Below are 13,805 nucleotides of genomic sequence, written 5' to 3' on the forward strand. Positions count from 1 at the left end.
ATGACGGATGAACACGAGGAACTCTTGAGTTGTGGCTAGGGTTGGCAAGTGTTGCTGGTGTGAGTGTGCGAGGTATGGCTCGTACAGATGGGTCTAGATAGATTACCCTCCTTATGAACTATGTTCATATTGGGAACTCCACCTAATGTTACGGAGTGTGGTCTGTAGTAGGTTTCCCGCACGTGATCTACAAGTTGTGGCTTGTAGGTGTGGCAGCAAGACATCTTAATATTCATCTAAAGACATAGATCATGGATGACATGGTGGTGGCCATGTGGTGTGGAATCAAAGGATAAGAGTTCTATTGATGTGTATGTGTATTTGAACTGTATGTATATATATGCTTTATACTGTTAGCTCACCCTATATGCTTGTGTTTGGCGATGATCGTGTATTGCATTACACGTGAACAGATGATGTTGCAGGTGGATTTGGTGAGACATAGAGTCGGAGCGGGGCTAGACTGAGAAAAAAGTTTTATCAAGAGTTTTTATTAATTTATGGTTTTTAAAGACTTTGTAATCGTTTAAATTATTGAACTTGGCTATTATATTTTGAGTTTTATAAATTTTGGATTTTGAGTTATTTTACAACGTAATAAAGTCTTAAATTTTTGCATTTTTGGAAAATGGAGTTATAATAAATGTCGTTTGTCTTTTATTTCTTTATTATATTATTTAAATTTGTAATATTTGGTCGGGATGTTACAGTGAGTCCAAAAAGCAGTTTTGTGTTTATCTGCAAGTTCTAGCAAGATTTAGTGGTACCCAGAACATAGATCCAATTTCGAAAAGATTGAAGCACCAAATAATTCGTCAATCGATTCATCCACAGTATGTACAGGGAAACTACCTTTAATAGTTATGGCATTCAACGTACGAAAATTAGTACACACACGCCATGAACCATTTTTCTTCTTAACAAGAATGATAGGAGAAGAAAATGGGCTCTTACTTGGTTGAATAATGCCCTCATTAAACATGGTTGCCACCAATTTCTCGATTTCTTCCTTTTGCTTGTAAGGGTAAAGGAAAACCTTCAATTAAAGGAATAGAATGATCGTGTGAACGACGAGGAGGTAAAGAAGTAACACAGAGGCATAATTCCTTAGTAACACCGCCAATTGAGGGTTGATGTCTTCCGGCAAGTCAGGTAAATGAAGAACCACATTATTAGTATCCACCATTTGCATGGTATAAACTTCTGCAATTGCCTTAGTCTTGACCATTCTTCTAACATGATGCAAATGAGCTTGCATTGGAATATGGTCCACATCCCTTTGAGGTGTGACAAACTTATCATTATGCAAGAATTTCCAATTCAATGATGCATAATCTGCGACATGGGGTCCAATCGTCTTCAACCAATTAGCTCCAAGAATAAGATCAAGTCCAGAAATAGGAAGAAGATACACGGGTAATTGAAACAGATTCCCCTGTGCGTGTAGAACTAATTTCTGAACCAATCTCCTTCAGCGGCCATGTAATTACCGTTCCCCACCATGACTTTAAACGAAGGAGCGGGTTCCACAGGGAGCTTCAAAAATTTTGCAATACGAGGTTGCAGAAAGTTATCAAAGCTACCCCATCTATCAAAACCGTAATAGGTAATTTATCTAACATAAGTTAGAAATCGAATTGTACCTACATCAATACCGCCTTTAAGCGCATTTAGAGAAAGATGATGGTCCTCGATAAGTGGTTCTTCAATGAGGACGGATTGGCCAGTATCGGGAGAGTCCTTGTCTCCTTCCATGGAGGATTCCTCCAATTGCAAGAACGGAAACCGTCTATTGTGACACTTGTGATTGAACGAAAACTTTTCATCACAAAAGTAACATAATCCCTTGTCTCGACGGAGTTGCATTTCCGCTAGCCTAATTTTTTTGACAGTTGGGTCTTTTAATGGTGGAGTATTAGGAGTCGACAAAAGGGGTGGAAGGGTCGATTTGGTGAGGGTTTTAACTAGTTGATAAGAAGTAGTATGAGCAGACCCATATACAGGGGAATAACGACGAATAGATGGGGTACTAGATTTAGGCACCGTAATATATCTTTCCTCATATAGTTTGGCTAACGCCACCGCCCGTAGCAACGATAATGGGGATTGAGAAACCACATCACAACGAATTTCAACCTGTAAGCCACTCAGAAAGCAATTCAGCAAAGCATCATCTTGTAAGCCCGAACTTCGATTAGCAAGAGTCATGAACTTCAAATAATATTCGGAAACAGTAGTAGTTTGTTGTAATTTGAACAACTTCACCATGGGACAATCAAAGGGAGACGGCCCAAACTGTGATTCTAATGTTGTTGTCAATGCTGCCCAAGTATTAACTGCATACAAACGTTGCAACATCTGAACCTAAGGAATGACCTCATTCTCAAAATGAATTACAGCAATATCTACTCTATCCAAATCTAGCATGTGGTGATAATAAAGTTTTAAAAGAACTAGTAATGTCCTGAGAAAGGAAACGATACACCACAAAAGAAAATAGAATGTCTCTGTAATTGTAGTATTAAAGCTCTAAACAGCAATTCAAGAGTTCGACAATAACCACAGAAAAGCATAACCTGGTCAAGAGAAAAAGGAAATTGTCAAGGTAGGAAACGAAGGGAATTCATGAGAGAAAAGTTGAGAAGATTTCAAAATAAGGATCATACCACACACATGTCTGATCTGAACGCACAAAATCCTTCAAATGCACATTCTCTCTCCTTTGCCTCATGCTTTTCCTTCTGCCCTTCATTTGCTGGTCATCTTCCACGTGGCTTGGCTTGGCTGCAAAACTAACTTTCCTTCCTTATCCATCTCATTAATATTTCCCGTGCGTGTTACACTCCATTACAAAATTGTTATGCGGAAAGATTCTTTGCTGAATGCTTCATCAAGTCAAGAGTGCTTGCAATAGGGTGGTTCGTGCTAAGAGGGACCTAAGACCATCGGCGTAAATGAGAGAGTTGTATATACCGCCAATGGATCGAATAAAGAGCTTGAAAGGTTAAATTGTCATTAAAGTCAATTCCCTTTCACTCGAGTTGTGAAGAGCCATCGCAAGATCCTGAAACTGAGGAGGTGAAACTTCTAAAAGCAGAGGTGGAAAGGTTGAAAGAGAAGAAAAGGTGAAATTGGGACTGTCCAAGCATCAAAGGTTGAAGTTTTTCTTTGAACTTTCAGGAAAAATTTATCCAGACTTGGTGAAGGTGTTTTTCACCAACTTGAAGTTCAAAAATGATGTGCTGCTATCAAGTATCAAAGGTGTTCCACATGGAGATCAACAAAAAAGCTTGGAAAGATGTGACCGGACTCAAATCAATGGATGTGCAAGTAAGAAAAGGTGAAACTGGGACTGTCCAAGAATTCAACAAGGTCCAATACTATGGTTAATGCTTGAGGAATCCTGCTGCTGAGTTCAAGCACTTTCATGTCAGTGGACTCAAGATGGATCAAAGGTTTCTTGTTATGATTGTTACAAAAATCATAGTTCCACGTAGGAGTCATCGACTCCCAGAACTGAAGATGGGACATGTGCACATAGTAATAATATGCAAGGAAATGTGATTGCACTTGTCACTTTTTCCTTGTATGGCCTGTCTCAGGATTAAACTCCGTCTAAAGACAACTACCAGGAATCAGATCAAACCTCGTTTTCGATGCCCGTGACCACCACCAGCTTACCAACTAATGTTCAAGGGTTGATACCCATATATTTGGCAAGAGGGAATAAGAATGAAGCGTCTATACAGCTCAAAGCACTGCATGAAATGCATGGTAGTTCCCAGACAAGAGCTCGATCTCATACAGATATGCAAGTCGTATCAAGTCGTATCCACAGAAGTTGATTAAGGAAGAATAGGGTTTCTTTATTGATTGATTTTGAACGATCGTGATGATAAAACAAGTATATATATTAATTATGTATTCTGAAATAACTGAGGAAAACTAAGTATCGTTAGTGGTGATTTTTAAGAATGAAGCGTTCATACAGCCCAGAATAAGAATGAAGCGTCTATACAACTCAAAGCAATGCATGAAATGCATGGTAGTGGATCCCAGACAAGAGCTCGACCTCATACAGATATACAAGTGGTATCTACAGAAGTTGATAAAGGAAGAAGAGGGTTTCTTTATTGATTAACTTTTAATTTTGAACAATCGTGATGATAAAACTAGTACTATATTAATTATGTATTCAGAAATAATTGAGGAAAACTAAGTAACGTTAGTGGTGATTTTTAATTGTCATTTCATGAAATATTGTTTGGATTAAAATAATTAGATAGGAACTAAGGAAGACGCATGACAAATATTCAAAATGCTCCAAAAAGGCACAAATTGGCTTAACAAGTCATTAATGGAAGCCACTTTCGATATAATGATTTTTACAACAGAAACACTCCAAGGCAAAACTTTAAAACTGAGAATTACAAAACAAAACCTTTCAACAAAGTAAATTCCCTGTCATTTCCAAAACAACGAGTGATAAAAACAAAGAAACACGTTGCCATATTTCAATGCACATATTTAGAAACATAAAAAAGAGAGTTCACGAGTTGGGTATTTTTATCTTTACAAATATTTGATCAACAGCCATATGACGACAACCAAAACCACTATACCGATCACTGATAGAAGCATGCACAAGCAGGAGCAACCACCCTTGGTACGTTTGTTCAAAACTGCCAAGTTCTTTTGAACTCGCTGTTTACAAATCATAAACTCGAAAGGTCAGTTGCAAGCTACTTCATTTCTACATTATCTCAAATTAAGAGCTAAAACAATGGGGAGAGTTAACAAGTAACTACTTTTTAAATAAATGCACCAGAAATACCTATATTAACATATGGAAATATCATTCATTTATTTTCACATACTTTTGCTTTCTATGCCAGGTGTCAAATATAAATTTGAAACTTCCAAATTAAAGTGTTAATGATAGGTAAAGGAAATGCAAATATATTTAAAAAAATTTACTAAATATTGTTATACAAAAATAATTATCTCCAAATAAAAACGTAACATTATGAGCAGAAATCCCCACAGATCTATAATTGACAGTGTATAATGATGAAAGTATATTCATCCCAAATAAGTATGATTTTATAGCTAAACCACTACCACAAAAAAGAAAGACCAAATAATATGTGTGCCTGTGTCGTGTACTTGAAAGGAGGTTAAATTGATTCACTTTCAAAATAACAATTTAAAGATAATATACCTATCAAAATGAAGGAATTTATAGACTGAAAAAGATAAGTAGATAATTGAAGTATCACATGATTCCACCAAATCGTGCATGTTGTAAATCCAAGCCATAAATTCAACTTTCTTGCGCTTAAAAACATGTTATGTATAGAAGTTATAGTGAGAGTGTTACCCTCAGCCGAGAATCTGTAACATCTACATGTTCGTCTAAGTCATCCTAGCAAAAGAAGAGAAAGGATTAGATTTCATAACTTATAGGAGATGGACTAAAAGGAGCAAAGAAACACATGGGGGAACATACAATGAGTCTAGTGTGTAGATCCAGCTCTTCATTCACTGCCAACGCAATATGTTTAGTACTGATTACAGTCTCCTCCAATTTCTCAAGGCCATCGTCTTGTTCTGCGTGAATAGCACATTTCCAAATTAATATAAAAAAAAAAAAAGCAGACTACAATTAATATTTTTAAATTTCAAACAATTCAAAGTGACCTTTCATAATTTGCCGTTGAAGACCAACTAGTCCACTGTTGTCCAGCCCAACAGTTCTGCTCATTGCATCTGATTTTATTTCTGGCCCAAGCAAACTATCCCTATTTGCAAAGTTTGACATGTTTAATGTTGAAGCCATTTGGTTAACTTTAGTCCTCAAGTTTCCAAGCATATCCTTGCGACGATTCATCTCCTTCTCAGTTCTGTGCATTATTGACAAGGAAACACTTCAATAACAAGCATGCAATTTAACATAAAATAGATAGTCAAGATCAGAAGGTTTCAAAACATTTATTTCAAAATACACAGTATCACATGACTACAACCCAATAGTGTTCCAGGTCACTATGCTCTGCCATAACACCATGAACTTTTCCTAATCAGCACAGGAAACAACTAAACACTCACTTCGCAGGGACCTTTGACAAAAGAGATTGCAAGCTATCAAGCCTGGTCCCTAATATCGTGATCTTCCTTCTTGTAGCAGATGCATGCCGCTGGGTTTCGGGTCCAGATGCAGGAAATGAACTACGTTCAGCAATCATGCCAGTGATATCATCAGCAAGTTTTACAGCTTCATTATATTCTTTCATCCAAGTGTCTGAAGAAGATGCCATTTGCCTGAAAATAAGATGCAAAAGGAAGAAACCCAAACTCAGAACCAAGGTACGGACATTTCTCATTTTATAGAAGAAATAATCTATAGAAGTCCTATCTTCCTATCTAACAGATTTTACATTAGATTTTACAGCATAAATAATACAAGAAATAAAAAATCATGTAAAATCAATAATGCTGTAAGTTGAGAAATCTTCAAGTAGAGTTCGACTTGATAAATAATTTTCCAGTCTTCACGATTAATATGAGATAAATTTTACCAGGTTAGAGAAATTCTTAAAACACAGATTCATATAAGTAGCTATGACACAATGACCCCCACTTATGATAATTTAACATCCCACATCCTACTAACTACTCTGGTACCTCAAGAACAAGCTGTGACAGCCATATGATAGTGCAAGAGAATCATGATAATAAAGATACAGACAGATTAAGTCACAATGGTATTCTACATTATTACACGGTGCTTCATGAAGTTACTCCATCCTCCCTCAATAATTATGTCAGCCTTCTAACAAAAGAGGAAGAGACTGATCAGTCAAGGTTACCTCTACAAATGAACCAAGTCTCGTTCAAGTGCAACAAAACTTAATGGATCACTCATAATGAGCTAAGCTAAAGAACCCTTCTGCTTTATGACAAAAACTAACCATTGAAGCTTTCTGCCCGCAAAAAGTTCCATAACATATTAGAAAATGGAAAAAGGTTTTCCTAATCAAAATAGGAAACTATATGGTCAGCTAATGTCATGATGAAGGATCAGAATATGTGTCAACAACATTGTTCTATATAGACGGAGAACTTCCGAAGCATGGATACAGACTCAAAGAGACATCCATAATTTCCAAAATATAGGATACAGCAACACAAATACACACAAACTGACAATTATTATGAATTAGTTAAATTGACAATCAAGAGAATATTCAAAATCATATATTAAAAAGTTAGTCAAATATAACAATCTGCACACATTATTTTCTGATACAAAATTGGATATAATTCTTCCATCTAAAATCCAAAAAGTGAAAAGAGGATATAATTCGTTTAAGATAGTTAACCCTCTTGTATATTACCATCATTGAAAAATACACCCTCTAGGTAAGATTCATCTAAATAAAAATTTTAATAGAGAAGGAGAAACGCAATATGTAAATTTGAAATTTGAAATACACGGTTTGTTTGTTTAAAGAAGGAATAGAAAACTTACACAATAAGTTTCTTACTTTCTAGCTGCTTAAAAGATCATTGCTTCTACCCTCACTCTAACCCTTTATTTTTATAATACAATGGTCTACCAAAAAACTCACATTTAACTATTAAATTAAGAGAAAATGAAGGTGAAAATAAGTAACTCTCATAGACATACACTTTAAATAACTTGATCCCTCTTTAATAAATCAGTCCAAGAATCTCCAAATTCAAAATGTCCAATCCTGATGGATGAGTAAAGGAGGTGTTCAAATCTCACATCCAACATATATATATATATATATATATATATATATATATATATATATATATATGTGTGTGTGTGTGTGTGTGTGACAAAAATAAAACTAAATTAAACATATAAATAAACTTATAAAGGCGTAGCACCCATAGCCTCATAATCCCCCACCTTTAACTACCAACCATTGAACCATGCCAACACCAGCATCAACATAATTCTTACCAAAAATGAGTCTTCCTACCAGCATGCCAGACTGATTACTTCAACAACATATTCCTATACAAAATCCAAAATCTACACCACAATTGCCCCCGAACCTCAGCATGAATAAAGGCATAGCACGGGGTGGGGGGCGGCTTTTAAGTTCATCATCATGATCACAAATGGAAAACTACAAAATCACACCCATCATGCGATATACAGAAAATCAATCACAAAACATGTACCAAAATCAGATACAAATACACAATTCTCAGAAAACAATAAGCACAGAAGGAAAACATCAAAACCAGGCACAAAAACGCAGCACAACTCCAATCCAGATGGAAAAATCGAAAACAAAAACGCGCAATTCAGAAGACCAAGAGCTCCAGCAACTCCAATCCAGATGGAAAAATCGAAAACAACGCCAACGAAAAACGAAAGTGGAAGAAAATGGCAAAAGGAGAATTGAATTGAATTCAAAATTACGCGCTAATGATGGTGAAGAAAGCGACCTCCTGTCTTCTGAATTAGGGTTTGTGGGTAAAGAGGAGGGAGGGGTTTGGTTTTGATGAGAATAATGGATAGAACGTGGTTTGTGAGATCGGCGTAAAGGCTGCACCACCAACCGGCACCGTGGGTCTGAAACAGTCGTCGTTTAAGGTGTGTGGGAAGAAGAAAAAAATCTGTTGCTGAGCGCAGTAGTTTATGGTGTCCCTTCCCAACAACCATATATACTATTTCTCCTAGATTCATTCTAAAGCAAGAGAGGGTTTACTAGATTTGTAATTTGTAATGTACAAACACTTTCATTTCTAACATATAATTCTAATTAAGTTAAATCCACTAAATGATATTTATAATATATAAAATTACTTTTATAATGTACATAAATTTTTTATTTATTTTATGAATATTTAACTTCAATCATTATAGTTAAAATGTTATTTTATAATATTTTTAATTTAATTTTTATAGCTTTTTTACAATAAAGTTCATAAATATGAATTCTTTTACTCATTTTATACATATTAAAAAATACATTTAAAAAATTTATATAATTAAAGTTAATCGATTTAATAAAGTTATAGATAAAATAAAATATGATAAATAATATATATATATATATATATATGATTTTTTAATTAATTATTGTAGCATTATCTTTTAGTTTTTACGAATTTAGAAGGCAAATTTTAAAATATAAAATTATACATTTTGTTCTTTGTTTTAAGGGTTAAATATATTTTTATCTATCAACTTTTAATGATTCGAAATTTTAACTTAATTTAGTCTCCAAACTTTATAATTGCGTATATTTTAATTCTTTTAAACAAAATTTGTTATATTTATTTGACGTTTTAACACGTTGATAATTTTTAGTTAAGGGGGTAACAATTTGATTTCTAAACTTGATCCAAGGATAGATGGGTAATTCTCCACATACTTGTCTTATAGTCGACATGGTAAAGGTCAGTGCAACATTTATGAGTAAAGACCAGAAAGGGAGAAATGTTTGTTGTTTGGGTCGATGTCCAACCTTATGAAAGACTAGTGAAATCACGACACTAACTGTCTATGAGCCGAGTTCATATTCAAAGACTAGCCTGGAAGATTGGGCCAAGAATTGGGCCTACATTCATCAAGTAGTTGGTTTAAATTTCATTAACGAATCATATTGTATTGGAGAGATATGATGTTTTGGTTATTATCTATGTATTTTGATATTTATTTACTATTTTTTGTAACAGATATATTCTCTTATCTTTCAGAGAATAAACAATTTATAATTGATTTGCTTATAAATAAAATGCTAACTTCCACGACCAAAGGACGAAACAATTGGTTAGTAATTTTGAGTAAGAGAATTCAGTGTATCTTTTGCCTTCGGTTTAAGGCTCTTAGTTTCTACCAAACCAAATTGGTTATTATCTTTGTATTTTGATATTTTGTTACTATTTTTTGTAACTAATATATTCTCTTATCTTTCAGAGAATAAACAATTTGTAACTTATTTGCTTATAAATAAAATGCTAACTCCCATGACCAAAGGACACGAAACTATTGGTTATTAATTTTGAATACAAAATTCATTGTATCTTTTGCCTTTGATTTAAGGCTCTTTGTTTTCTACCCGACCAAATTGGCTCTCACCGTGGGACTCAATAAAACTCGATCCTAACCCCCACTCACTATAAGAAGGAGCTATGATGGGTGAATAAGGAGGTACGTAAATGTTCCAATGAGGAGGCGAAGGATGCAAGACCATAAGGATTCTCGAGATCGGCAACATAAGTGAGTTAACCAAGAGCAAGAGGAGGGTCACCCTTTTTCAAGGGAGATTATGGACGAACAGGTTCTTTCGCACCTCATGGTCCCTAAAGTTCCTCCTTTTCCCAAAGACATTGACCCAGAAAATTATTTAAAGGCTTTTAGGGCTTAGATGTTGATCTTTAGGAGCACAAATTTTATTTGGTGCAAGATGTTTATCGGGACTTTAGCCAGCACAGAGCTGAAGTGGTTCAGATAAATCCATAATGTTGTAATCACTTCATTCTTAGTGTTTTCACAAATGTTCTTAGATCGATGATGAATGCATATTTATGCCTTCATTTACTCTTTAATTTTGACCTTTTAATTGATTTGTTTACTTAAAAGATTGATTTAAACATGATTTGTGATAATTGAACTTATTGAACATGTTAAATAAAAATGTCACGAAAAGTGCTTTTAGTTGCATAAATTACTTTTAGATATTCTAATGCTTGTTGATTCAGCTCAAGTTAAATTTGGTTCATTCAAAGTGTGAAAATAAATTTTTATATATAAGCTACAAAATAAGACAAAAATTAGTAAATTTTGGAAAAAATATACAAGGAGATACACCCTTAGTTTCTTCTTATACAATCCTCTTTTTCAAATGGGCCACACAAAATCTATTTTTACACATTCAATATATCTATTTGCATCACATCTATCACTTACAAAAATCAGCCCAACCAAAACATGCCATGTGGCAATCCTCACTTTAAAAATATGTCCAACCAACAGTTGGCACATGGCCTCAATCTTAACACACTAATATGAACCTGTGACAAAGTGACATGTATTCATCATCTTGTTCCTCTCTCACCAAGCCAAGACGCATTATATCAGGTCACCAACAGAACAACGCTAGCATCACCGGACTTCACACATCAACATCAGAGCAACCACGAGAACAACTTCGTTGGAACAAAACGCACTGCTTCATCGCGCTTCCTTGAGCTAGAACCACTGCGAAGTGCAAATCTTCTCACATCCATAACCTGCAACTCGCTAGAGCAGTGCCATCGCGAGCTTCGGCGAAGTTGCAGATCTCCACTCGTATTTGATTAATCCAGCTTGCACACCACTAGACATCTATTCATTAGCAATGCCAAGTCTTCCATCAGCACGTCGTCAACCATACAAGGCAACCACTTGAAAGCAACCCTAATTTTGAGATGGTGTGACAATGGTACCAATACCAAATAATGAAATTGAATCACCGTTAGTAGTTGCAATTGACATGGGTGAGTTAAGTGATAATGAAACAAAAAGAAGGCAAATAATGTGACATATGATTAGTAGCACCTAAGTCAATGATCCATTTGTTAGAAGGTATATTTAGTGATGATGTACATTGATATTACAAGGCTATGTTGGCCTACGATTGGAAAACAAGTCTAATTTCCTCGGCTAATAATTCATTAACAACATCATCATTAAAACACAAACTTTCAAAATCACTGCACAAGGTCATAAGAAATTGAACCAAAAGTTGTGATTCTCTACAAGTAATATATGATGCAAAAGCACTCAATTTCTGCTAGCTCAGTTAAGGCAAGTTGATCCCATAAGGTTGTCATGATAGATAAAAGTTCTAAATATTTATGTCATTTTGCTTTAGTGCACAAATATGTCTCAAGTTGATATTATTTGGCAAAATTAGATCGTGTATACAATTGAGATATGTGATACATACCTCCTTTGCATATCATATTTTGCCAATTGAGCATCAATCATATGTGTGACAAAATTATTGACCCAAGTGATAATTTTAGAGTTATTAACTTCTCATACCTCTAAATATGTCTCAAGTTGCTTTAGTGCACAAATATGTCTCAAGTTGATATTATTTGGCAAAATTAGATCGTGTATACAATTGAGATATGTGATACATACCTCCTTTGCATATCATATTTTGCCAATTGAGCATCAATCATATGTGTGACAAAATTATTGACCCAAGTGATAATTTTAGAGTTATTAACTTCTCATACCTCTAAAGCAGTAGCATAATCATTGGCTTTGGTGTCAATCGATTTTTCCTTAACACCTGAAATATAACCCCACATGGGCTTTCCACGAACAAAGTTTTCCATAACATAACTCCAGTATGAATAATTTTTACCATCCAATTGCATACTAATAGACTGAAGAGAATCCTCTTTACAAGTCGTCGTAACCAACCGAATACAAAATAAAAATGCAAACCACACAACGAAAGCAACAAACAAAAAAAAAACACAAACCCAATATTAGAGGATTGCAAATGCCTTAATATGACACAAAGAACATGGTGCAGAACTTCCAAAAAGGCCTCAAAGCAGACAAAAAAATTGTGATTGGGTGCAACATGAAAAATTGCGAAAGAGGCTTAAGGTTACGACTTTGAGCTTAAGATTTAGGGTTTAGGAAGGAAGAACTGCTGCAAGAATACCTTCTCAATCATAAAATTTACGAAAGAGGCTTAGGACTTAGGGTTTAAGGTTTAGGAAAAAGGAAATACTGCAAAAGTCCTTTCTCAATCATAGATCGTTTGGGGCTCTTGATAACATGTAGAAAACAAAGAGAGAAATATATGAAAAAAGGGATAATGTAATATTGATTGTGTATGAAATCTTATAAGAGGTGTGTTATATATACACACAAAGCTAACTCTAAAAGTCATAAGTAAATGAATCTAAAAAAGGAGCTATACTAGCTATATATATATATATATATATATATATATATATATATATATATATAATTAAAAACTTTATCAACAAACAAGAAAGCAATTTATTTTCTGAAAAGAAATCATGCTTTTTAAAGCACACCATTAATTCCCACTTATTATCTTTGTTGCTTAAAGCTATTGCCCTCGACCTCTCTCCTATCTAGGGATGTTAACGTGGCGGATAGGGTACGAATAGAGCTATTAAATTGGGTTGGAACTCGCGAGCCAATCTGGCTCACCACGGGTTCGGTCCGGGTTGGGTTGAAATTTTTTTATAAATTTTAATACAGGTTGATTTTTGACCCGATTCACTTAGAACCCGACTAATCCGGGTTGAACCTGTGGTGAGTCGGGTTGGTGAAATAAAGGGTCATGCAAGTATTTTTTGTTAAGTTGGACTTTGCATTTGGGTTAGGTTAGGTTGTTTTTTTAGCCAACACATAGATAATTTTGTATTTTTTTTTAATTTTAGTTTTTATTTGAATTATATTGAAATTTATTTAAATTTTAATTATAATTATAATTTAGTTTTGATCGATTTTTTTTTAAATTGTAATTTTTTAGTTTTTGCTACATTGACTATACATGTCAAATATCGTAGTAATATGTCATATATCTTAGTAGAATATTTTTCACCACGTGATATAAAATTTAATGTGGTTAGATGAGAAAAACTAAATTCATTAGTGTCTAAAGTTCAGTACCAAAAATAATAAAATTTGAATTTAGAACGATTTCAATTTCTTAAAAACATATTTAACCATTAAAATATTAAACCTTCATAATTAAATATTCGTATTTTAA

At 34.3% G+C, this 13,805-nt stretch overlaps 1 protein-coding gene across 3 annotated transcripts; it reads right to left on the reverse strand.

Moving 5' to 3' along the window:
- Nucleotides 1–4,330: 4,330 nt before the first annotated feature.
- LOC114182270 (syntaxin-51-like) lies at nt 4,331–8,731 on the reverse strand. Of its 3 annotated transcripts, XM_028069100.1 has the most exons (7): nt 8,491–8,717; nt 6,774–6,832; nt 6,109–6,321; nt 5,701–5,903; nt 5,510–5,610; nt 5,381–5,425; nt 4,331–4,704 (listed from the first exon to the last, which is right to left on the reverse strand). In XM_028069100.1, the coding sequence occupies exons 2-7, from the start codon at nt 6,791–6,793 to the stop codon at nt 4,573–4,575; spliced, it is 714 nt and encodes a 237-aa protein (XP_027924901.1). In that variant the 5' UTR covers nt 6,794–6,832; nt 8,491–8,717; the 3' UTR covers nt 4,331–4,572. The 3 variants fall into 3 exon arrangements, with proteins under 3 accessions (XP_027924901.1, XP_027924902.1, XP_027924903.1); XM_028069101.1 differs by lacking the exon at nt 6,774–6,832 and having other exon boundaries at nt 8,465–8,731; XM_028069102.1 differs by lacking the exon at nt 6,774–6,832 and having other exon boundaries at nt 8,491–8,727.
- Nucleotides 8,732–13,805: the final 5,074 nt, after the last annotated feature.

The sequence above is a fragment of the Vigna unguiculata genome, chromosome 4 (assembly GCF_004118075.2).
Source record: "Vigna unguiculata cultivar IT97K-499-35 chromosome 4, ASM411807v1, whole genome shotgun sequence".
NCBI classification, from domain to species: domain Eukaryota; kingdom Viridiplantae; phylum Streptophyta; class Magnoliopsida; order Fabales; family Fabaceae; genus Vigna; species Vigna unguiculata.